The sequence below is a fragment of the Melitaea cinxia genome, chromosome 14 (assembly GCF_905220565.1).
Source record: "Melitaea cinxia chromosome 14, ilMelCinx1.1, whole genome shotgun sequence".
Classification (NCBI taxonomy): domain Eukaryota; kingdom Metazoa; phylum Arthropoda; class Insecta; order Lepidoptera; family Nymphalidae; genus Melitaea; species Melitaea cinxia.
Window position 1 is genome coordinate 9,977,045 of NC_059407.1, and position 23,471 is coordinate 10,000,515.

Here is a 23,471-nt window from a genome sequence, read left to right on the forward strand (position 1 = left end):
AGCAACGCTAATGCATAACTGTGCTATTTATTATACATCAGCAGGAACGAAACCAGGCGTTATTAAAAATATATGCTACAGCCTGTAATATCCCACGGCCCAGTAGTATAGGCCTCTTTCCTCATGTAGGAAAAGGATCAGAGCTTAATCCACCACGCTGCTCCAATGCGGGTTGGCGGATATATTCCCTACTAAGAGTAACGATCGCTACGGCTTAACGTGCTCTCCGAGGCACGGTGGGGAGACCCACAAGGACTGCACAAACACCCAGACCACGACAAACACCTGTATGGGCAATACAAATGTTTGTCAGGTACGGGGATCGAACCCGCAACCGCCAGCGCAACAGGTACAATCCATGGCTGTGACCGTTGCGCCAACGCGGCGTCGTTTTCGGCGCGTTGTCGAAGCTACCCCCAACCCTACCCACGAGCTCTGGTCACCTTACTCAACACAGAAATACAACACTTCTTGAGAGCAGTATTATTTATCTGTGATCTTTTGTAAAGTTGAGCCACGGAGACCTTGAGGTGCTTCCCAAGCAAAAGTGGATCCAGCTTTGGCGCCAGGAGGGTCACATAGTCCAGCGGGATCGCGGAAAGGCTTAGCGTCCCCGTGATCCCACCCCAGGCGAGTGAAGGAACACCCCAGAGGTTTTAGTCCGTGCGAATCGGACATCCGTTAGGGATTTCCTCTGGACAAACAAAAAGAAGGGGTCACATAGTCGTGGTCAAGTCGCAAGAAGTTATTATTTAATTTTGACAATAATAGATATACAGGTATAAAGTTGGTATTTTATTAATTTATGTTAGTACTATTGTCGCGTGTTAAAAAATTAATCTAGAAATTAAATTTTTAACACGACGAACTAAAAATAAAATAAAAAAACTAACTATACTTCAATTAAAGGATGATGAAATTTGGATGAAATCAAAAAGATAACAGTCTGAAATTATTTTATTGCAAAGTATAAAAAAGATGACAATTTTATAATATTAAAATTATAATTATGAACACACAAACTCATAATAAAAAACTATAGCACTGGCTATCTAAGGTTCGACTTATTTCTGGCACATGGTTGGAGCTTAAAAAAAGGTCACTTAGCCGAATCATGCTCCGAAGCACTACGTGGCACCGCCCGTAGCACCACCTTGCACCACGTGGTTAGGCTCACGCAGCTCCCCACGATTTCTGATGACGTAAACAAGCGTCGCCGACTGCCATACGGTCGACAACATTAGAACTGAGAATGTTAGGCAAAATGTTTCGCCACGTGGTCACTCCAGAAGCATCTGGCACCGCTCGTGACCGCCTCACCAAGGACACCAACAAATCGCACCCTGAACCTGGCCGTGGCTGGAGACGAAGGAAAAGAAGGAGCCACTCGCCACAAGCGCTTATATACTCATGAGCTAAACTCTACTCACCTAATTCCCACCAATGGACAAAACACCACACGACGCAAAACCACACGACACAAGAATCACTCCAATAAATGACAACGCCTAGCAAAAGAAAAGAGCAATTACGCACCAAAACAAATCAGTAACATTGTATATGTTACACTGTACATAACAATATCTATATTTTGACAAAAAATATATAAAAATATTGTTTAACAATTTTAATTAGTGATCCAACGTAAGTCCTGGACCCAGCCCAAGGGGAGATCATGACCCCCATGGACCCCCCCTCTGGATCTACCCTTGTTCCCAAGCTTTCACACGTGGAAATCATGTGCAAGCTCGGTGTCATATTTACTTTTTTATTGAGAGCATGTGATCTAAATTGATATAGTCATTAATTAATCACTACATAGTATAAAACAAAGTCGCTTTCTCTGTCCCTGCACATGTATGTACGCTTAAATCTTTAAAACTACGCAACAGATTTTGATGCGGTTCTTTTTAATAGATAGATTGATTCAAGTGGAAGGTTTATATGTATAATAACATCCATTTAATAGTGGAGAAATACTGTTATTTTTGAGTTTTCTAATGTTATGTCGTAAATAATTATTTTTTTTTCGCTTAAATTGCAAACGCAGGCTGAACCCTACGAGATTTATCAAAATAATGTACTAAGTATTGTACACATTGAAAATGTCTACAGAAAACTCCGCGATGGTATATACCTATCTCTTATGGATATCCCACAATAACATTTTTTTGTCATTTACTTTTTACGACAAATAATGGCTAATTTTCGAAGCGATTTTAACCAATACAGCATTAATCCTTATCCAATTAAATACCTTAAATGTATTTTTTATTTAATATAGATATATATGGCCCTTTACAGCATATGATTTAAATGAATATTTTCGAAGATATTACAGATTTAAAAATCGCGGTACGTAGCGTTTGCGGCGGTTCCAGCCGGCTTTTACTCTAAGTTAACGCGTGCGGGCCACGGGCAGTAATGAATAAATCAAAACTACTGGATCGATTTTAATCATTTTTTCAGTGAATGACATAGGCTATAATTATATTTTATACCCGTGCGAAGCCGGAGCGGGTCGCTAGTGTTTTATAAGCTAGATTTTGATCTTTTTCGAATTTACGTTCAAGCTGGTAAAATTGTTCGCATGCTGTGGGTTCAGATGACCCTAACTTTTCACCAGCGTTAGATTGTAGTGGAAGGCGTACTACATATTTTCCATTAGATCGGTGATAATTGTATTTGCTAGCTAACGAGAAAAGCCGACTTCAAATACAACGTAAGTAGACAAAAAAAGCAGTGGACTGTATTAGGCTGAAGTGATTAAGTGATGAGACGAAAAAATTTAACAAATGCACTAGTCGCACTACGATTTTTAAAGGTTCCTCTCGATTTTACTGGGATGCCATCATCAGATCCTTTTTTCCTAATAATGGATTTACCACCCTTAGGATATATCCTTTACAACAAAAAAAGAATCAGGAAAATCGGTTCATAAACGACAAAGTTTTTCGTGAACACACACACATAAAAATTTGTAATATATATATATATATATACCGTTTACCCCCTTAGGGGTCGAGTTTCGTAAAATCCGTTCTTAGCGGATGTCTATGACCTATGAAGAGCCTACTTGCCAAATTTTTTGCCAAACCTTTAGCTTTTATATATATAAAACCGAAAGGTATATATATATATATATATATATATATATATATATATATATATATATATATATATATATATATATATATATATATATATATATATATATATATATATATATATATATATATATATATATATAAAAGAGAAAGGTCACTGACTCACTCATCACGAGAACTCACAAACCGCTGGATGGTCCATCCATCCAGGATGGAAAAGATGAAATTTGGCACAGAGGTAGATTATAGTTAGCAGACGTCCGCTAAGAACGGATTTTGGAATATTCCATCGCTAAGGGGGTTTAATTAGGGTTGATAGTTTGTATGAAACATATACAGCAGGGTCGGTTAAAAGGAAAATAGCCGCATTTGCAACCCTATGTGTTCAAGAAACATTTATATTATTTTTTTTTATTTATTATTATTATTATTATTATATTGATCACTTATAAGTAGTACAAAAAATATATCTTACACAATATCTAACCTTTACGTTACTAGGATAATTTATTACTAGGATATTTTATTTACTCCTGTCGTCACGGAGTCACGTAGGAGCGTGCGTTACGCTATTCCGGTATATTTACATAGAACCATATTAAAAACTAAATTGCATGCAGTATAGTTTAAACATATTTACACTACAATACTATATTATTACTACTACATTATTTCATACCACAATTCTGATGAATTCAACGAACCATTTTGTTCGACGCGACGCGCGCTTCACGTGGACGTAGTCGCGGGCAACAGTTCGTGTATTATGAAACAAAGTCCCCAAAAATGTATGTGATCGATTCCCTCAAAATCTACTGAACGGATTTTTGTGTGGTTTCACCAATGGAGAGAGGGTTTCAAGAGGAAGGTTTACGGAACGATTAAGCCGATTTTGATGAGAGTTTTACTGGAAGTTTGCTGGGAAAACTTTGTGACACACTGATTTCAACGCGGGCGTATCATCACCATTATCATCACTTCGGCCTATTGCTGGACATAGGCCTCCACAAGTTAACGCCAAAAATGGCGTGAACTCATGTGTGTTGCCCATAGTCACCACGCTGGGCAGGCACGTTGGCTGCTTAGAAAATTGTTTACTGCGTGACGCACGACAAAAACATCTGAATTAGGCTAGTGTGAGTCAGAACAAGATGATAGAGTGATGTTTATAGTACCCTTGCAATTGTTCTCTTTCACTCCTACTCCTAAGATGACTCGTTTGTAGTGCTTACGAGGCAGTCCCAACCTTTGAGCGCCTTTTTCGGTGATAATCGATGTTTGAGATTCCTGGCTAAGCACTCGCATGGTCTGAAGAGAGCCATCAACAGCTAGAATTTTAATCAAAGCGGTTGCTAATAAAAAATTCTAAGTATCATCTAGTCACGTGTTTGAGTTGGAAACGGTGCAGTTAGACTTTGTATTTGACGTTGCAGTGTTTGCTGATGCGGCTAAAGCTTCATGAACCAGAGTATGATGATTTGATTGGAACTCATGACATCTTTTCCTTGAAAAAAAATCATTACCATTATGATTATAAAGGCAGTTTTGGCATAACGATGGTTTGTGAATTTTTTGTCTCTTAATAAGCTGTTGATACGCTAATAATTGTGTTTGCTCGCAAACGAAAAAAAAAACCGACTTCAATTACATCGACGAGTAATACAACGTAGATCGACGAAAAAATAGTCAAGCAACTACGCGTTATCAAAGATTACTCAAAAAGTATTTATTAGATCTCGATAAAATTTATATATGACCACATGATAAGCATCAGCTTTCGATTAAATTAAAAATTATCAAAATCGGTACACCCAGTAAAAAGTTATTACGGATTTTCGAGAGTTTCCCTCGATTTCTCTAGGATCCCATCATCAGATCCTGGTTTCCTTTTCACAGTACTAAACTAAGGATATCTCCTTTCCAACATAAAAAGAATTATCAAAATCGGTACATCCAGTAGAAAGTTATGCGGTATAATACAACGTTGGTCGACGAAAAAAGCGTCAAGTAAAAACGCATTATTAGATATAACTCGAAAAGTAGTTGTTAGATCTCAAATAAATTTAAATGGGACCAATTGGCACACACCACCTTTCGATTAAAACAAAATTTGTCGAAATCGGTCTACCCGGTCAAAAGTTCTGATGTAACATACATAAAAAAAAAAAAAAAAAAAAAAAAAAAAAAAAAAAAAAAAAAAAAAAAAAAAAAAAATACAGTCGAATTGAGAACCTCCTCCTTTTTTGGAAGTCGGTTAAAAACGTTTCACAAAATGGAATGGCCGTGATTTTTATTGCTAAAGGCATTGCATTTTTGCTTCACTGTAGAAATTAACCTACTTTGCTATTAAAATTATTTAATTTAAATAATTGATTTTGTTTGCTTGCAAATGATTTAAATATTATATGATTTTTTTTTAACTTGAGGGCTAAGATATTTATGTGTTGTGGATGCTGGTTGGATTTTGATGGATCTTGTTTTCGCTTAAAGGACTCAGGAGCGGTAAATTGGTAATTGGTAACGTTACCAAGCCCTGCCTTGAGGTAAGGAAATTAATGGTTATGTATTTAAGATATTATAGCTAACAGCCAACTTATATAGCCACGAACATTTTGTCAATAAATATTGGTATAAATAAATAGTACTTACAAATAATACAGGAGCAGAAAGCTGGGTCAAGCAAATCTGCGCTATCGGATTTGTAACCAGTAAATTATTAAACATCACTTTATATTTACTTATGCTTATTTATATAAACTACAATTATAAGCTGTTCATAAAAAAATACTAGATTTCATTTATGACGATACTGATTTTTTATGAATTTATAAACTTTATTATTGCTGAATGAATTTCTCCCATTACCGCGTTGGTTAATGTTTTGCATGATTGTTTTATGAAATTAGTCTATAGTTTGTCTATAGGTACCTATAGTTTATGGTTTGACCACCGCGTATGGTCAGATTGTCTGCGTTTTCTCTTTTTGTGCTGTAAACTCACTATTTTGAGATATACACATGGTTCTTTTTATGAAATAGAATAAATGTTAACTTTTTTTCCGTATTACATGTATTTAATTGTACGAATTATCATGTCTTCTTTAGTAATGTGATAAATATTTTGACGTGATAGTGCAGTTTTGGAGGTAAAATGCCCGCTTCAATTTGTGACCCAGTATCAAGCGCATTGCGTTTATCACTTACTGCCGAGGATTCACAAAGCTCATCATTGTTAGATAGTAGACTTTACTCTTCAGCAAAGAATGTTTTACTATCTAAGATTGATTTTGAAGAATCAGGTGATTATCAGAGCAATGTTCTTGACGGCTTAAAATCTAAGTACGTGGTCATTAGACCCAAGAAACCAGTAATTGACACCAAATTACTTAAAAAAGAAGTAAATTCAGGCAATCAGAGTACAGGTAAGGTTCGAATATTTTTATTTAAATGTATTATTCGTGCTTTTTATTATAAATGTGACAAAAGTTAACTTGAGGTTATCTTTTCTCGATGTCAATATTTACTTTTGTTAAAAACATTTATTTTAATGAATAAACACAAAATACAGCGTTTGTGATGATGTGACGACCTTAGGTTGTGATTAAGTTGGTGTACTTTATCCAAAATATTAAATTTTATAAATAGTTCAATGATAGAAAAACTTAGTCATAAAACAAACAATATTGATGAATTATTTACAATCAACAGCTGACTGATGCGTTTTTATTAATGTAAAAATATATTAACATAATTGTATATTTAATTACCATAATTTAGTTTTAGTTAGCCACCGATATTAAATTGTAAATTAAATGTTTTCAGAGGGAAAACAAAGTGCTGATGAAGGCTTACCTAAACCTAAAAGGGTATTGTTTCCTGTTGAGAAAGTCCAATTAGGATGGCAGAGTTCATGGTCTGTAGGAGCTGGAATACAAAATGTGGGCAATACATGCTATCTCAACTCTACATTACAGGCTCTTTTTCATGCTCCTGCTTTTGCCAATTGGCTTGTGTCTGAATCTATTCATGCTGAAAAATGTAATCAACAAGGTAAATATTATTTTGTTATTTTCTGATAAAATAATCTTTTATTTTATTATAATACTAGTTATTATTATTATTATTATTTTATAATGCACTAGCAGCTCTTGGAGCTGATGCGTGCACTTAATTTCTCTTTACTTTAGTTTTTAAATGTTCATCCAGTCTGTTTTTAAAAGTGTTTACTGATGGTGCACCAATCACTGATTCTGGCAGCTTGTTCCATTGGGTAACTATGTGATTTGGCAAAGGTGACATCTGGGGTTGCTATGGCAAGGAGATCTTGTAAGTTTTTGAGAGTGTCCTCTCAATTTAGGAGGAAATTTGTCTTCATTTTTGTAGCTCTACGTTGTAATTTTTCCAGCATTTCTATGTTTTTCTTAAAGTATTGATTCCAGATTTGGAAAGCGTATTCTAGTAGTGGACGGATGTAAGTTTTATAAATTTTGATAAACAAGTCTTTTGTAATAATGTTAAAAGCTTTTCTTATTATATAGAGCATGGAATTAGTTCTTTTTGTTATATTTGTGATGTGAACGTCCCACTTTAGGTTATGTGTAATGTTCACTCCAAAATCTTTTTGGTAGTTTACGGGCTTTAGGTGTACAGGTCCTATTTTGTAAGCCGTTTTAAGGTTGTTGCTACCTATGTGTAAAACTATACACTTAACATTTTTTGAATATCATATCAAAAATTGACCGCTCCAGCGGGATTCGAACCCGCGTCTCCGACTGACCGTGTCGGCGCTCTAGCCAATTAAGCTATGGAACGATGTACCCGCCAGAGCGAAATTCTTGATATGATGATTTTTATTCTCGGTTTAAGCGAACCGTGGCTGTACACTTAGTTGCATTTAATGACATGAGCCAGTCTTCTGTCCATTGTACAATGCGGTATAGGTCTTGCTGTATAACATTGTGACTGATGAGAGGATTTCCCATTATTTTAGTATCATCAGCAAAAATGGTATAGATGAATGGTAATGAAATGGTATAGGCAGCAGATATGATTTGACAACACTTTTTAGGTCGATAATAAAAATTCCAAATAGGATTGGTCTGAGCACAGAACCATGTGGTATGCCACTGTGAACATTATAATTTCTGACAAAGTATCTCCAACTCTAACCCTGAATTTTCTATCTGTCAAGAAGTCTGATATTCACTGGAGAAGTTGTCCTCGGATTCCAAAGTGCTCCAGTTTTGCTATCAACATTTTAATAGGAACCCGATCAAAAGCTTTCTCATAGTCTAAGTATATGGTATCTGTTGGATGGTGTTTTTTCCAGTTTGATGTCCATTTATCAAGGCAAGGTTGGTGACAAGTGATCGCCTAGGAACAAACCCATGTTGTTCATCAATAATTATATTTTCGATTGTAATAAATTTTCTTAACTCTCCCGCTATTATTTTTTCCATTGTTTTGCATACTTGTAAGGCTAATTGGCTGGTAATTGGATGCAAGGAATTTATCACCTTTTTTATATATTGGAGTAACATGCACTTCCTTCCATTCCTGCAGTACGGTTCCTGTTTTAAGAGATATGCTGATGACTAAGTATATGGCTGCATTGTTTAAGTAGTATGGAGGGCAGTGAATCTGGCCTGATTGAGGTGGTCTCGCTGAATGTTTTTAATGTTTTACAAACCCTTTAACAGTAAAGTGAGCGCCAGTGAAATCGCCAGCTGATCGCGTCCTTCGGAATGACAGAAACTAATTCCCATCCTCTCTACTTTGCTGTCCATGAATAGAGCCATGCATCCGGTTTTAATTCCCACTTCTCCGCTTCCGTTCCCTTTGCAAAGCGAGGATTGTGTCATCCCACTGTGGGTCGGTTACGGAGGTGCATTTTGGTTGGCTCCATTCCTGAACAGTTTCTGCAGCGAGGAGGGCATGGCCTTTGTTATTTGACCCAGAAGGGTGCGGCCAGAAGACGTCCGCGGAGCCGTTGAGCTATGCGTCTGAGTGGCTTGTTGGATACGGTTTTGGTGTGTTTGTAATTGTGTGATGTGTGTGCACTCTGCGCAGGTGTTAAAGCCGGTGGTGGAGAAGCCGTTCTGTTCCTCTTTGCGGCAATATTGCTTTCTCGCGAATATGAGGAATGGCGTTCTGCTAGTCTCGCTCTCCAGGATGGTATAGAGCGATGGCTGGTCTAGTTTAATCTGGAGTTTGAGTTCCAGATCCAGCCTTTCCTTACTGAACCTCGGGCAGTTCAGTATAATATGCAGAACTGTCTCCTCACAATTCGGGTTGCAGATACACGAAGGACTGTCAGTGATGTGGAATTTGTGAAGATACGCCGCAAATCCTCCGTGGCCGGTCAGAATTTGTGTGTCGACAGATGTTGGTGCCGATTTCCTTACCAGTCTGCGAGCGGTCTTCACATCCGGTAGGAATATTTTCGTGACCGAGCCAGTCTTCCAAGAATTGTATCTGTCCTGCAACACCCTGGTAGTCGCTTCCTGGATCTACCTTCTGACATACGAGATTGGTACTCTGTCATAGTCGGGTGCCGTCTTTTTCGTTAAAGCCGCCCTTTTGACTCGTCCGCTCTCTCATTGCTCGGTGTTCCAACATGGGCCCTCAACCAAAAGAACCGTACTGTCTTATTCTCCTCCCGAAGCTGTCTGATTCGACTCTTCATTTTCACGGCCAGAGGGTGAGTCACTGAGGGGCTCCTCAGCAGATCCAAAGACGACCTCGAGTCGCTCAAGATGTTGATGGCGCGTGACTTTGAGGTTTTTGCCATTTCCACTGCTTTGAAGAGTACGTACATCTCGGATTGAAAGACAGTGTTGTGCGTCTCTAAACGGAAAGTGGAGTATCTTACTTCCCTGTCTTGGTCCCAGCATGTGAGAGCGGCTCCTACTTTACCCTCTATTTTGCTTCCGTCAGTAATGAGAGGCCCGACGATGCTGTGTTCCTCAAGGACTTCGGGGACTCTCTAAGCGCTCGTACTCCGTTGCCATGAGTAGAGTAAGGTATTATTGGGGGTATTACTTTGGTCCCACCCTGCGCTCCAGCTCTCTTCCCGGTGGAAGAAGGTCCGTGCTGTAACCTTTTTTGGTCTCAAAAAATATGGCCGCCTCTCGAACGCGAAGGTCTAACGGGAGCAAGCCTGTGAGGACTAATGCTGACGTAAGCGACACCGTTCTGTACGCCCTGCACATTTTCAGTGGAAATCCTCTCTGCAGTGAGTTTACTTGCTTTCGTATCGTTTCGGAACGATGGGCTCTATCACCGCCAAATATATGGTCCGTACGATCTCTCCATTCAGACCCCAAGTCACTCTCGCCGCGCGCGCAAGCTGTAAATGTCCGCAGCTTTTTTGCATACGGCGGATACGTGCGCGTTGAAAGTGAGCTTCGAGTCCAAAATGAGCCCCAGCAGTTTTATTTGATCTACAAGCCTCAGTTGAGTGCTGGACATATGGATTATGGGGGTATCGTATTTCAGCTTTTTAGTGAGCACCATCGCGTTGGTCTGCGCGGTGAAGCTCAGTTTGTTACGTATACCCCACTCTTGTACGGCAGCTAAGGTGGTTTCGGCTGAGGTCTGTAGGTCGCTGGTTTTTTTGCTGGAGAAAACGAGGACCACGTCGTCTGCAAAGGCCTGGCAATATATTCCCATATCGCTAATCTTTCTCAGCAGCGAATCCAGTATGAGGTTCCAGAAGGTCGGCCCGCCAATGGACCCTTGGACGCAACCCTTTGTGGTCTCCTTCTCACTGGTCGCTCTGGCGTAATTAACAATGACCTTTCGATCCTGGAGGTATAAGGCGACCATAGTAAATAGGTTTCTCGGGCAATGCTTGTCCACCAGCTGTTTTTTAGACCCGGCCACCATGCATTATCGAAAGCGCCCTCTATGTCAAGCGATACCAGGAGTACTATCCTTCTTAGAGTCCATTTCCTGCCTGATATGCTTGACGAGATCGTAGAGGGCGTCTTCCGTTCCCTTCTGTGGCACCTTTTGCTATTGGGACCATTCACTATCCAACCATTGATTTGGACACACCAAAAGCTCATTCCTAAGAAAAATACTGTTGAAGATGGATACCACTTTGTTGAAGCCCAAGTGATTGCTCTACTGCAATCAGACATCAGGCAATGAGGTATTGCTTCACAACATAACTTGAGATATTTTCGGTTCGAACAGTGTACCAACGTTTCCTGGAGATCGGTGGCAGTGTACTTACTAGCCTGCTTGCAATTTGCTAGCGACACAATGAAGTTGTTCTCTTCTCAGACAAGATGAGTATGTTTTTTATGTAAGACAGTGGCAAATGGAGGTAGTTCTTGTATATTCTGGAACAGCATGTCGGCCGACGGTAAAACCGAGCTCAAGGTGCTCGTGGACAAGGAACTGCTCACCGGTACATTAGAAAGATCTTGAAAGAACATGTGGTCCCTATGCCGGTTTCGTTGGCAGAGGGTTCACATTGATGGATGACAACACCCGTGCTCACACTGCAATCATTGTACACAATGTCTTTCAAGAGGTTGGCATCTCTGTCATGCAGTGGCTAGACATTAACCCCATGGAGCATCTTTGGGGCAATTTAAAACGCAAAGTTTGGTCTCGTGATCCCACTCCAATGACTCTCCAGGAACTCAAAAATGCCATAATTGAGAAATGGAACACTATCACTCAATAATTAATTTTATAATTGGTGAAATCCATGAGCGATCTAATGGAAACCGTCATCAAGGCCCAGGGGGCAGTAACATTCGATTTTAGATTAGTTTTAAAATAATTTCTGAGTATTTTTTATAATTTTCTTTTTTTTTTATTTAAGGCTTTAAGGATTAATATGATATCGATGGCTCCTAAGTATACTGTGTCAACTCTACTTTTAATAACTTTATTTTTTTGTTACATAGGTAGATAGGAAATGAAGTAAATGTTATTAATATCTTAAAAAATTAAATTATCAAAAGTTGTTAGTTGACTCAGTATACTTAGGAGCCATCGATATGAGGATTTTTATTGTTTTGTATACTTTTTTTTCTCTTCCATTAAAAGTGAAATAATGAATTGAATTCTGTTTCTGCTCTTCATTACATTGCTTTTCAAATAATATTCAACGTTACACTCATTATTGACGCCAAATAAGGTTTAAAGTTGTTTGTAAATGGCATAGCTTCCTCTCCTCAAATAGTTCACTGCCCTGACATTTTATTACTATTTAATAATTTTTCTTGAAGTGTTCTCCTAATTTCTGATTTCAGAAGCGTGTGTGATATGTGGAATGCGTGCCACATTAATGGCTACCCAGAAGAGTGGAGGTGTGCCTATTAAACCATGGCAGGTGTACTCTAAATTGCGTCTCATATGCAGACATTTAACTCTAGGACGACAAGAAGATGCTCACGAGTTTTTAAGGTAATTTTAAATTAAATTGTTGTCTGCCTAACAAACTAAATTCTTTTCCTACCATGAGTAAAAAGTAACAAACCTAATCGGATGTCTATGGTAACAACCAGAACCAAATGTTTTACATGTTCTTTAGTGCAGTGGGGAGGCCCACAAGGGTATATTCGACGAACACAAATATCTGGCCTAAGCAGGAATTGAAGTATTATACCAGCACGCATTAAGTCAACTACTTGAAATACAACACCAATTGCTCAGAAGATTGGTGGACTTTTGTTGTAAGAATCTATGAAAATATCACCTTTACTTCATTCATTAATTATTGCTACTACGAAACTTGCTAAACAGTTGAGTCAATAGTTTTACACTAATATTTATTATGATATATGATAACTTGTTATGTTTTATCAATACTACAAATAAAAAGAAAAAAAAAAAAAATGAAAATTTGATTAAGTGAAATTGATTTATAATGTCTACTTTATCAACTGGTGTGTTCTAAATTTGAATATTGACATATTATGTAAACCTTTTACCACAAAATTTATCAGAAAAAAATGTAAAACTATTTGGCCTAAAAATATTTCAAGATATAAGAATAATATCTATATATAATCAAGAGAAATTTCTGATTGAACTTAATGCTTTGATTTGAATTGAGTTTTTTTTTTTTTAAATAATTAATAATAGGTCTTATAAATTTCAGGTACCTTGTAGAGGCGATGGAAAAAAGTTACCTTTCTCGTTTTATGAATTCAGATAAACTAGATCAGTATAGTAAAGAAACTACACCTTTGAATCAGATTCTTGGGGGTTATTTAAGGTCTACAGTCCGATGCCTTACTTGTCATCATTTGTCTACCACATACCAACATTTCCAGGTAATTAAATACTTTTAAACACATTTTAATTTGCAAACGTAATACATATAATAAGCTAAGATAGAGAAGTTTTAGTCATATTATTTTTAACAAAACCATTTTCTTTGATTAGGCAGGATGGTTCAGTCTTTTAAGCATTACTAAAATTTTCAATAATAACTTTGATATAAGTCTTTAATAATATTAGTATATGTGTCCGCTAAACAATTCTTTACTTTTTTTTTAGGATCTGTTGTTGGACATTAGAAAACACTCTACCTTAGATGAAGCCTTAGATTCTTTTTTTTCTAGAGAAAGACTAGAAGATTTGGGATACAAATGTGAAGCGTGTAATAAAAAGGTCAGATTTTTGTTTATATTTAAAAGACTAAACAACATATTAAGCTATCTTTATATGAATCATGGAAACAAAAAAAAAAATTGTATTATTGCAGGTATCAGCAACTAAACAGTTCTTCATAGAGCGAGCACCAATGGTACTGTGTATTGCATTTAAAAGGTTTTCTCTTGCCGGTGGAAAGCTTTCAAAACATGTCCAATTTAGAAAAAAAATTAATATGAACAAATATATGTACAATAAGAATAATCCTCAACAATTGGTGAGTAACATTAATAGTGAAATATTACTGTTATTATGTATATGTTTTGATTTGTTTTATTAACCTTGTAAGAATGTTTTCAGTCCTATAAATTAGTAAGTTTGGTGACACATTTGGGCCCATCACAAAATTGTGGGCACTATACTGCAATAGGTCAAGCTCCAAATAGTAATTACTATCAGTTTGATGACAGCTGTGTGCGTCCTCTACCTTTGTCAGCTGTTCTTGGCACAAATGCTTATATAATGTTCTTTGAAAAAGATAATACTATAGAAGATTCAATGGCTCCCAGTGCATCTACCTCAAATGTTGTGTATGGACCGCATCTCTCAGACAATATTCTTAATAGTGAAAAAAGTCCTCTTAAATTAACTTTCTATAGAAGTGATGACAAAAAATCTATTGCTCTCAACAGTATTACTAGTACTGAAGGACCTAAACCAGATACTAAGCCTATTATATTAAATTCAACATTAAGCAAGTCATTAGAATCAAATAATTCTATTAGTGAACCATGGGTGGTCAAACAAAACGGTGAAGTTGAAAAGGTTATGACAGGTCCTAAAATACAAAGTGGCGGGGAAAATTCTTCTCATAAAACAGATGAGGACAAAAAGATTAGTTTTGTTATAAAGAAACAAGGAGATGAGTGTTGCAACAACAAACCCAAAATATCAAAAAGTGATTCTGATATTAGATCTGCTGTCAACATAGCAACTAAGCCTCTTGAGAAGTCAGCTTCAATGAGTAAATTAGTAAAACCATTAAAATCACCTTTAGAGAAATTAGAAGAACAAATGAATAAAAGCAACTCAAGTCCCGTTCACAGGAACGGAGACTCTACATCTAGATTAGTGCCATACGATTCAGAGTCCAGCAGTGACGAACGTTGCGACGATAGAGTTAGGAAGGAAGAACCTAAGGAACAGAGCCGTAAACCGAAGCCTAGTAGGTGCGACTCGCCACAGAGTCTCATTGTTACGACAAAAGCTATGCATCACGCCTGGACAGTTTCTAAAGAGAAGAATGCTCCACTTCTGAGTCCCAGTCTCAATGGTGACACTAACAAAAAGTAAGTTTATTAAGATTGCCTAAAATTTTTACAAAAAGAAGTCTATAAGTATTATTAAAATCAACCAACTAGGGATAGATTATTTATAAACCACGCAAAAAGGGCAGCTGCCCATCCATATTCAAAAACTACTAAATGAGATACTCCTTTGACATATTCACTAATAATAGGCACACTAATAGTAATGTAGTAATAGTTTTAGTATGCTAGATGACTCGTGAGCGGTGATGGTCACAGTGTAGGATTTTGATCATTGTATTGTCGGTTGCATGTTCTATTGCACATGTCACACATTTGTATTGGCCATAAAGATGTTGGCTGTGTTTGTGCTTACCTATTGTGTGTTTCCGACCCTTAACATAGGAGTAATTCCTAGTGGAGCTGTTGAGTTTAAGGCATTTATTTATTATAATGTAGTGTAATATGTATATTATTTGTGTACTTATAAAAAAAAATGTAACGGCAGTCGGCTGCTACCTAAAAGACAGGTATTAAGTTGCTCACTTTAGGAACAGACATCTGTGTGTTATTATCGTAGATAGTATTATATCGACGAGAGCTCGTGTATGCAGATGTAAGGAGAAGGAGGAGAGCCCGCACACGAGCGTGAGCAGCATGTCGCCGCTGAGCGACCGCAGCTCGCCCGCCGCGCCCGCGCCCGCGCCGCCCTCGCCGCCCGCCCCCGCCGCGCCGCCCGCCCCGCCCGCCCCGCCCGCGCCGCCCGCCCGCGCCTGCCAGCTGGAGGCGGCGCGCGCGCTGCAGGGCGCGGCGCTGCGCGGCTACGGCGCGCCCGTCGCTTCCTGGGCCGGCTCGCACAGCGCCATGTCGCGACAGGTACGCCGCGCTCGATGTTCGCTACTTAGATTAAGATTCTTTTTTAGAAATTATATTAAGTCTTTACAACGCGACACGAGAATTTTATATATTAGATTTAATACTAAAGTAAATACGTACACTTCAGCCTATCGCAGTCCACTGCTGGACATAGGCCTGTTCGTTCGCGCCAGACATCCCGGTCTTCCGCAATCTTCATCCAGCCTACACCGGCAATCTTACGTAGATCGTCGGTCCAACGGGCCGGGGGACGTCCCAGACTGCGTTTGCCAAGACGCGGTCTCCACTCTAGGACCCGTCTACTCCAACGGCCATCGGTCCTGCGACACAGATGACCAGCCCACTGCCACTTCAACTTGCTAATTCTGTGGGCTACGTCGGTTACTTTCGTTCTCTCGCGGATAGTCTCATTTCTAATCCTATCTTTCAGAGAAACCCCAAGCATAGCCCGTTCCATTGCACGTTGAGCGACTTTAAACTTAAAACTTTTAACTTTAAGTAAATATGTAAATTGTGGTTATTTTTGTACAAATTTCATATGGTATATGTCAAAGAGATAGGGCCCGGCTCCATGTTAACGGCACGCGGGCACGGCGGCGGTATACTATATGCGTCCAACGAAAGGAGATACCAGACTTAAACAAATCAAATATTAAGTCATTTGCCTATACAGGGTTTTGTAACCTTTTTTACTTACACAAATTTTTTTAATGTAAAATAAATTTATATTTTGATAATTATTTAAAAAGTATTTAATCTTATATGATTATATTGTCTAAACGAACAATTAGTTATTCTTGAATGTATATTTATTTATTCTATTTATCGCTTCAGGACACGGAATGGAATAAAATAAATAACTGCAAAATCAAAGGGCCGTCCGAAAGTTTTCGAACCCATCTCTATAGATGATATGAGTATTCTCATTTGACCTTGTCCGTCCCTAGCCGAGAAACCGTGTACCAGATAGCAAACAAACAAGATAAGAAAGAAATAGGTAGTCTACTAATTTGTTTGTTCTGTCGTTGCTACGAGTAAATGATGGGCATTGTTTATGTCTGGTATATCCTTTCGTTGAACGCACTCAGTTGCCAACTCATGAAAAAACTTTTCCCTAAATCTTTTAACAAAAGTCCCTAAATTAAAAGAAAACCTAAACCTAAAATTGAAATTATTTAAAAACTAGCGGATCCGGCAGATGTCGTCCTGCCCGGAAAACAGTTACCAAATTTGATAGCTTACATACCGATATCAGCGCCACCTAACGGTTCCAATTGAGATAAAAACTACCCTATCTCCCAAGTTCGACCAAATTACAAATGCTTAAATAATTTGACAAAAATTGGTTCAGTAGTTTCGGAGTTACATACATTTAAAATTTTCATTGTTAACGCCCATTTCCCGTAATCCTTATTGGGTATGAGTTATCCTAAAATCCGCTCATCGATCATTTTGATCAGATTTGTACCAAAGGAGATGGATACGATTCCCTACATTCTTGGGCCAAAATGTAAAGAAATGAAAATGGTATCAATTAATGCATTTAGGCTTATTGATCCCTAACTGAAAAATATCTATATTTTGGCTATCTAAAAAGTGGAGTTATTAGACTTTTTGTAAAAGTGAGGTTATGTTACAATGTCTATAAAAAAACCCGATCACTAAGTTCTTGTAGCACCAATGTTTGTTATATTTAGTGAAGAATGTTTGAAAACTCATTACAAATATTGATATCCACTTGAAACCATAAATAAATATCAGGAATGGACTCAGAATGCATCGGAAAACAGTTAACACGAAACGGACACAGTATTACTGTCAGTCGGCTGTCCAAGCTATCATTAAAAATATGATTAATTTTAAATCAATACGAAATCGATAATCATTTTGGTTTATCAGATATTAATTGATATTTTCGAAAAACTGATCCCCTAAAACTTCCCGCTATTTGCAAATATCCCTAAATTTAGGGGATCACGAAAGTTGGCAACACTGACCGCACTATAGGTGCGCGCCTTGATAGGATTTTAAAAAGTACGTACAAATTATCATAAACAATGTTTCAGGTTTTTGAAGAACGACGAGAGGAACGTAAACGTATTCACGAGGCGACTGATGAGATGGATCGTGGTCGAACCAAGAAAGTTAAGAAGTTTCATCATTACAATCGTTTTAATAACAATAGGAATGGATATAACCCTTTTCAGGTAACATATAATTTATATAAATCATTGGTTTTTGGAGGTGCGAGGAACAAGATGTTCAATTCCTCGTGCACCATCGCAAAGGGAGGATCCTCCGGCCAGACGGGTGTTGTGTCTGGCGGGCTAACGCCCCCACGGTTGTTGTCGGGATCTTGTATATATACTTAATCACTTAGAAAACTCTGATAGCGCGATGTAGCATACGTCAGTTTTCTCTAATTACGTAGTTTGTTGTCGTTCGTATTTCGCGCGATAGATGTCGCCACATCACTCCCCTCCGAGACCGGAGGTCGATAGCAGGTTGAGTCGTCCATTCATCTTGTGATGCTTGCCGGGCCAGTAGAGTGTTCCAGTGAGTCGGAACCAGATGCCGCATAGTTCACGGTGAGTCGGAACTGTCTGCGGTGATGCTGCATATGCTCCAGTGAGTCGGAGTGGTGCAGTGCTGCGTAGTGGCTGGCTGCTGCGTCGACCAGGAGAGAAGTGCGTCTCTGCTTGCTGACCGGCCGAAGTGCAGTGTGCTGTGCCAAAGTCGCTGAGAAGGCTGTGGGCGATGACCAGGAATGCGCGTCCGCTGCATGCTGGTGGTCAGGATACCCGTAGTAGCCGTAGATGCTGGCTGGCTAGCTGAAGCCGTAGATACTGGATGCTACTCGCTGCTCGAAAGCTTGAGGAAGTGATGATGACGATGAAGGTTGCGCTGCGCTTCATGCTCGGGGTCACCAGTTTGGAGGTGCGAGGAACAAGATGTTCAATTCCTCGTGCACCATCGCAAAGGGAGGATCCTCCGGCCAGACGGGTGTTGTGTCTGGCGGGCTAACGCCCCCACGGTTGTTGTCGGGATCTTGTATATATACTTAATCACTTAGAAAACTCTGATAGCGCGATGTAGCATACGTCAGTTTTCTCTAATTACGTAGTTTGTTGTCGTTCGTATTTCGCGCGATAGATGTCGCCACAGGTTGATATTGTCATTCAATATTATCTCCATTTATTCATGCATTTTAAGTTCAATAAGTTGTCTCAACTTTCTAGAAGTCCAACATTTCGGCAATAATGCTAATGGTTTATTTACATTTTTTGATTACAATTATACAATGTTAACATTGTTTGAGTACATGTATACTAAAAATCCTATGTTATGGCTGTTTAAAAAAAAAATTAAATTTCAGGAAAAACAAAATAAGCTGCATTGGGGCAATAACTTTAAATATCGCAGCGACCGGCGTCCAGGGCATCATTTCAATAAGCACCACAGCAACAAATATAAGCGATTCAATAGGTAATTAGACTTAGTTTTATATTAAACTAGCTGTGCCCGCGGCTTCGCCCGCGTTGAAATCAGTGTGTCACAAAGTTTTCCCGGCAAACTTCTAGTGAAACTTTCATTAAAATCGGCTTAGCCGTTCCGTAAACCTTCCTCTTGAACCGCATGAAAATCCGTTCAGTAGATTTTGAGGAAATCGATCACATACACTTTTGGGGATTTTGTTTTATAATATACTAACTATTGCCTGTGACTACATCCACGTGGTTATGAAGATATGCATTACTATTAAGATGTCTAACGCATTTTTTTTTATTTCAGTCACTTGAAATGCTTATCACACTGAGTAACTTTTTAAAAGGCACAATTTAGTATAATTTAAGAGTTGTTTTTATAAAACCTCTCTATACACCACATTCTTAGTTTTATTTTCAAGCTGCAGTATAAAAATACCTATAGACGAACTTATAGCTGCTGTATGTTTCATACAAACTATCAACCCCAATTAAACCCCCTTAGCGGTGGAATATCGCAAAATCTCTACTCTACTATTATTATCTACTAACTATAATCTACCTCCCTGCTAAATTTCATCTTTATCCATCCGAGATGGATGGACCCTCCAGCTGTTTTTGGGTTCTCGTGATGAGTGAGTCAGTGACCTTTCTCTTTTATATATATAGATTACGATGCATTATTTGGACACCTCTTCACCATCTATAGAGCATACATTTTAAATTTCAAGTCTCTTACTTCAAAAACATAGGACTTTCATACAAATTTCCAACCCCCGTTTTATCCCCTTAGGGGTCGAGTTTCGTAAAATCCGTTCTTAGCGGATGTCTACAACCAATAAGGGGCCTACCTGTTAAATTTTAAGTTTGTAAGTGTTATAGTTTCGGAGATTTCGGGATCAGTGAGTCAACCTACGATCCCCCGTTTTAACCCCAAAAGGGAGTTGATTTCTAAATATACATTATTTGAATACCTTTTCACCATCTATAGAGCATACATTTTAAATTTCAAGTCTCTTACTTCAAAAACATAGGACTTTCGTACAAACTTCCAACCCCCGTTTTACCCCCTTAGGGGTCGTGTTTCGTAAAATCCGTTCTTAGCGAATGTTTACAACCTATAAGGAGCCTACCTGCTAAATTTCAAGTTTGTAAGTGTTATAGTTTCGGAGATTTCGTGATCAGTGAGTCAACCTACGATCCCCCGTTTTAACCCCAAAAAGGAGTTGATTTCTAAATATACATTATTTGGACACGTTTTCACCATCTATAGAGCATATATTTTAAATTGCAAGTCTCTTACTTCAAAAACATAGTACTTTCGTACAAACTTCCAACCCCCGTTTTACCCCCTTCGGGTCGAGTTTCGTAAAATTCGTTCTTAACGGATGTCTACGCCCTATAAGGAGCCTTTCTGCCAAATTTCAAGTTTGTAGGTGTTATAGTTTCGGAGATTTTGTGATGAGTGAGTCAAGCTATCATCCCCCGTTTTAACCCCAAAAGGGAGTTGATTTCTAAAGGTACATTATTTGAACACCTTCTCACTACCTATAGAGCATACATTTTAAATTTCAAGTCTCTTACTTCAAAAACATAGGACTTTCGTACAAACTTCCAACCCCCGTTTTACACCCTTAGGGGTCGAGTTTCGTAAAATCCGTTCTTAGCGGATGTCTACGTCCTATAAGAAGCATACCTGCCAAATTTAAAGTTTGTAGGTGTTATAGTTTCGGAGATTTCGTGATGAGTGAGTGACCTTTCGCTTTTATATATATTATAGATTATTTCACGTATAAAAAGTCATTTAAGTGTAATTGAGTAAATTGTATATGTATTTCTTTTAAATCAAATGTAGTCTTACTGATCTTTTTAGGCAGAGTATTTACGCCAATGCAGGCTGAAGGCGTGAATAACATTTTTTTAAACATTTATTATATTATTTTAAAAGAAGTGCTTATGAAGGGATATTTTTTAATTGTGTATTTTGATTTTGACAACACAAGTTGGTACAGTGGTAACAAGAACAGTCTGGTCATTTCTCATTTTATTTAATTTATTTACAGGTACAGTAATGGACATCACTACCCGAGGCATCATTGACCCTGGCAGCTCAGTGCCAGCTTCTTCGTGTGCATAGATGAATGGACTTAATTATTAGTTAAATAAAATTATTTTATAAGTGAATTATATATAAGCTACATATAATAGTGGCATGTTTATAAGCTATCGCCATAAACTCCGTATTATATTATAGCGAATTGCAAAAAATATTTTGGTTGTATTTACTGTAACATAGACAGGCTGTATATGTCCGTCAGCTAACTTATCTCTGTAAAAAGTATGATATTCTACCCTAATTTGCCAGGATTTTCCATTACGGGTTGGTGGGAAATGATTATATGTATCGACAATATATTGTTTTTAGACTAGACTTTCAAATTGCGATGTAGGTTATTACAAAATGACGTATTGTTTCTACAAGACTGCAGATACGAATGTTTTGACTATTTGATGTACTTTACAAGGAGTTTACATGAGTCTATTGATTGCTGACTGCAACTTGACATAAAGTTAATATTTTTTTTTTGAAAAACTAAAATAATTTTTAGAACTATAAATAATTCAGCTTTTTTATTCATTATTATATAAAATTTTAAAAAGACAATCTAAAAACTGATAATTGATAGAGTTTAACACAAAAATAAATGTTGTGGACATCCTCAGTCCATAATTGTGCATTACTAATTTTTACAATAGAAAATTACTGTCATGTACAAACAAACCAACGAACTATTTACATAAAATATAAGCAACAAATTGTATTTCCGTATTTCAATTTTCAATAGCAGTGATTTGGTTTGAACGAAGATTAGAAAGGTAGGTATTAACTTAAAAATTTAGCAAAATTTTTAGAATATGCTAAATTAACATTTACTTAATTAGTAAATATACTTTATTTTTTAAATTAAACTTTAGAATCAAAGTAGTTCTTGATTTAACTATAGTGCGTTCAACGAGCCGAGATACCAAATGTAAACAAATCAAATGCGAGGTCATTCAACTATGCAGTGTTTTGTAACCTTTTTTTTACTTATACAAATTTTTAAAATGTAATATATATTTATATTTTAATAATTACTGAATTTTGATAATTAATTAAATATAATTATGTATATGAGATTTGATACTTCTTAAATAATAATTATCGAAATATAAAAATCACCCGAGCGCTTCAGGACATGGAATGAAATAAAAATAAATAGTACAAAATCAAAGGGCCGTCCGCGGTCCGATTGTTTTCAAGGCCAGTTAAAATATCGTTCGACCTTGCAGAGAGACGTTCAGCAGATAGTAAACAAACAAGATAGAAAGAGATAGACTATTTTGTTTGTTCCGTCGTCACTACGAAAAAATGATGGGCTTTGTTTACATTTGGTATCTCTTCTCGTTGAACAGACTTTAGTAGTGTAAATTGTTTACGAGTTTTGCCACTAAATGTTACTGTATGTAAACAGTTGGTTTGTATGTCTATTGCAAACCGTCCAGTTGAGAACCGATACAAAACTATATATAATTTATATATATATATATTTTTCATCTAGTGCAAGTCGACATTTACTATGTTTTTTGTTCACTGATTAGGAGCAGTTCCCAATTTTACAGTTTGCAATGAATGTATTATAAAATATTTCAGTAACTTATATCTTAATTTGGTTATAATGACCAGTTGAGATTATGTCGACATACATAATCTTTTAAATGATTCAACTTATCAAAAAGGGTATCAAACTCTGCGTTTATTATTATGTATGAACAAGTTTCATATAATATACTGTAATGATAATTATTAATAATGCCTTATTAATAAAGCCTTATTAATAAAATATAAATAAATTGAGAATGGTAACTAAATTCCCTAAAAACTGTGTATATTTGCTGCATTATTGGATAAAATTGTTGCATTTTCAATAAAAGTAAGTAAATGAAATAAAAATATAGCAATATACGAAAATACAAGACACAATGTTTATGATAGTATATATTTTAGAATATACAATACTTATGTAACAAAAGATT

General features: G+C 37.3%; 1 protein-coding gene across 1 annotated transcript; it reads left to right on the forward strand.

Moving 5' to 3' along the window:
• Positions 1 to 6,166: 6,166 nt before the first annotated feature.
• Positions 6,167 to 22,216, forward strand: LOC123659543 (ubiquitin carboxyl-terminal hydrolase 36). Its single transcript, XM_045594752.1, has 12 exons — positions 6,167 to 6,528; positions 6,929 to 7,156; positions 12,379 to 12,532; positions 13,230 to 13,404; positions 13,631 to 13,744; positions 13,839 to 14,003; positions 14,087 to 15,075; positions 15,633 to 15,735; positions 15,820 to 15,909; positions 17,976 to 18,116; positions 19,286 to 19,395; positions 21,458 to 22,216. The coding sequence occupies exons 1-12, from the start codon at positions 6,258 to 6,260 to the stop codon at positions 21,492 to 21,494; spliced, it is 2,577 nt and encodes an 858-aa protein (XP_045450708.1). The 5' UTR covers positions 6,167 to 6,257; the 3' UTR covers positions 21,495 to 22,216.
• The last annotated feature ends 1,255 nt before the right edge of the window (positions 22,217 to 23,471 follow it).

Coding starts and splice junctions, on each gene's coding strand:
- LOC123659543 (XM_045594752.1), top strand. CDS start 6,258: ATGCCCGCTTCAATTTGTGACCCAGTATCAAGCGCATTGCGTTTATCA. Junction 15,076..15,632: donor AATGGTGACACTAACAAAAA/GTAAGTTTATTA, acceptor TATATCGACGAG/AGCTCGTGTATGCAGATGTA. Junction 15,736..15,819: donor CGCCCGCCGCGCCCGCGCCC/GCGCCGCCCTCG, acceptor TGCCAGCTGGAG/GCGGCGCGCGCGCTGCAGGG.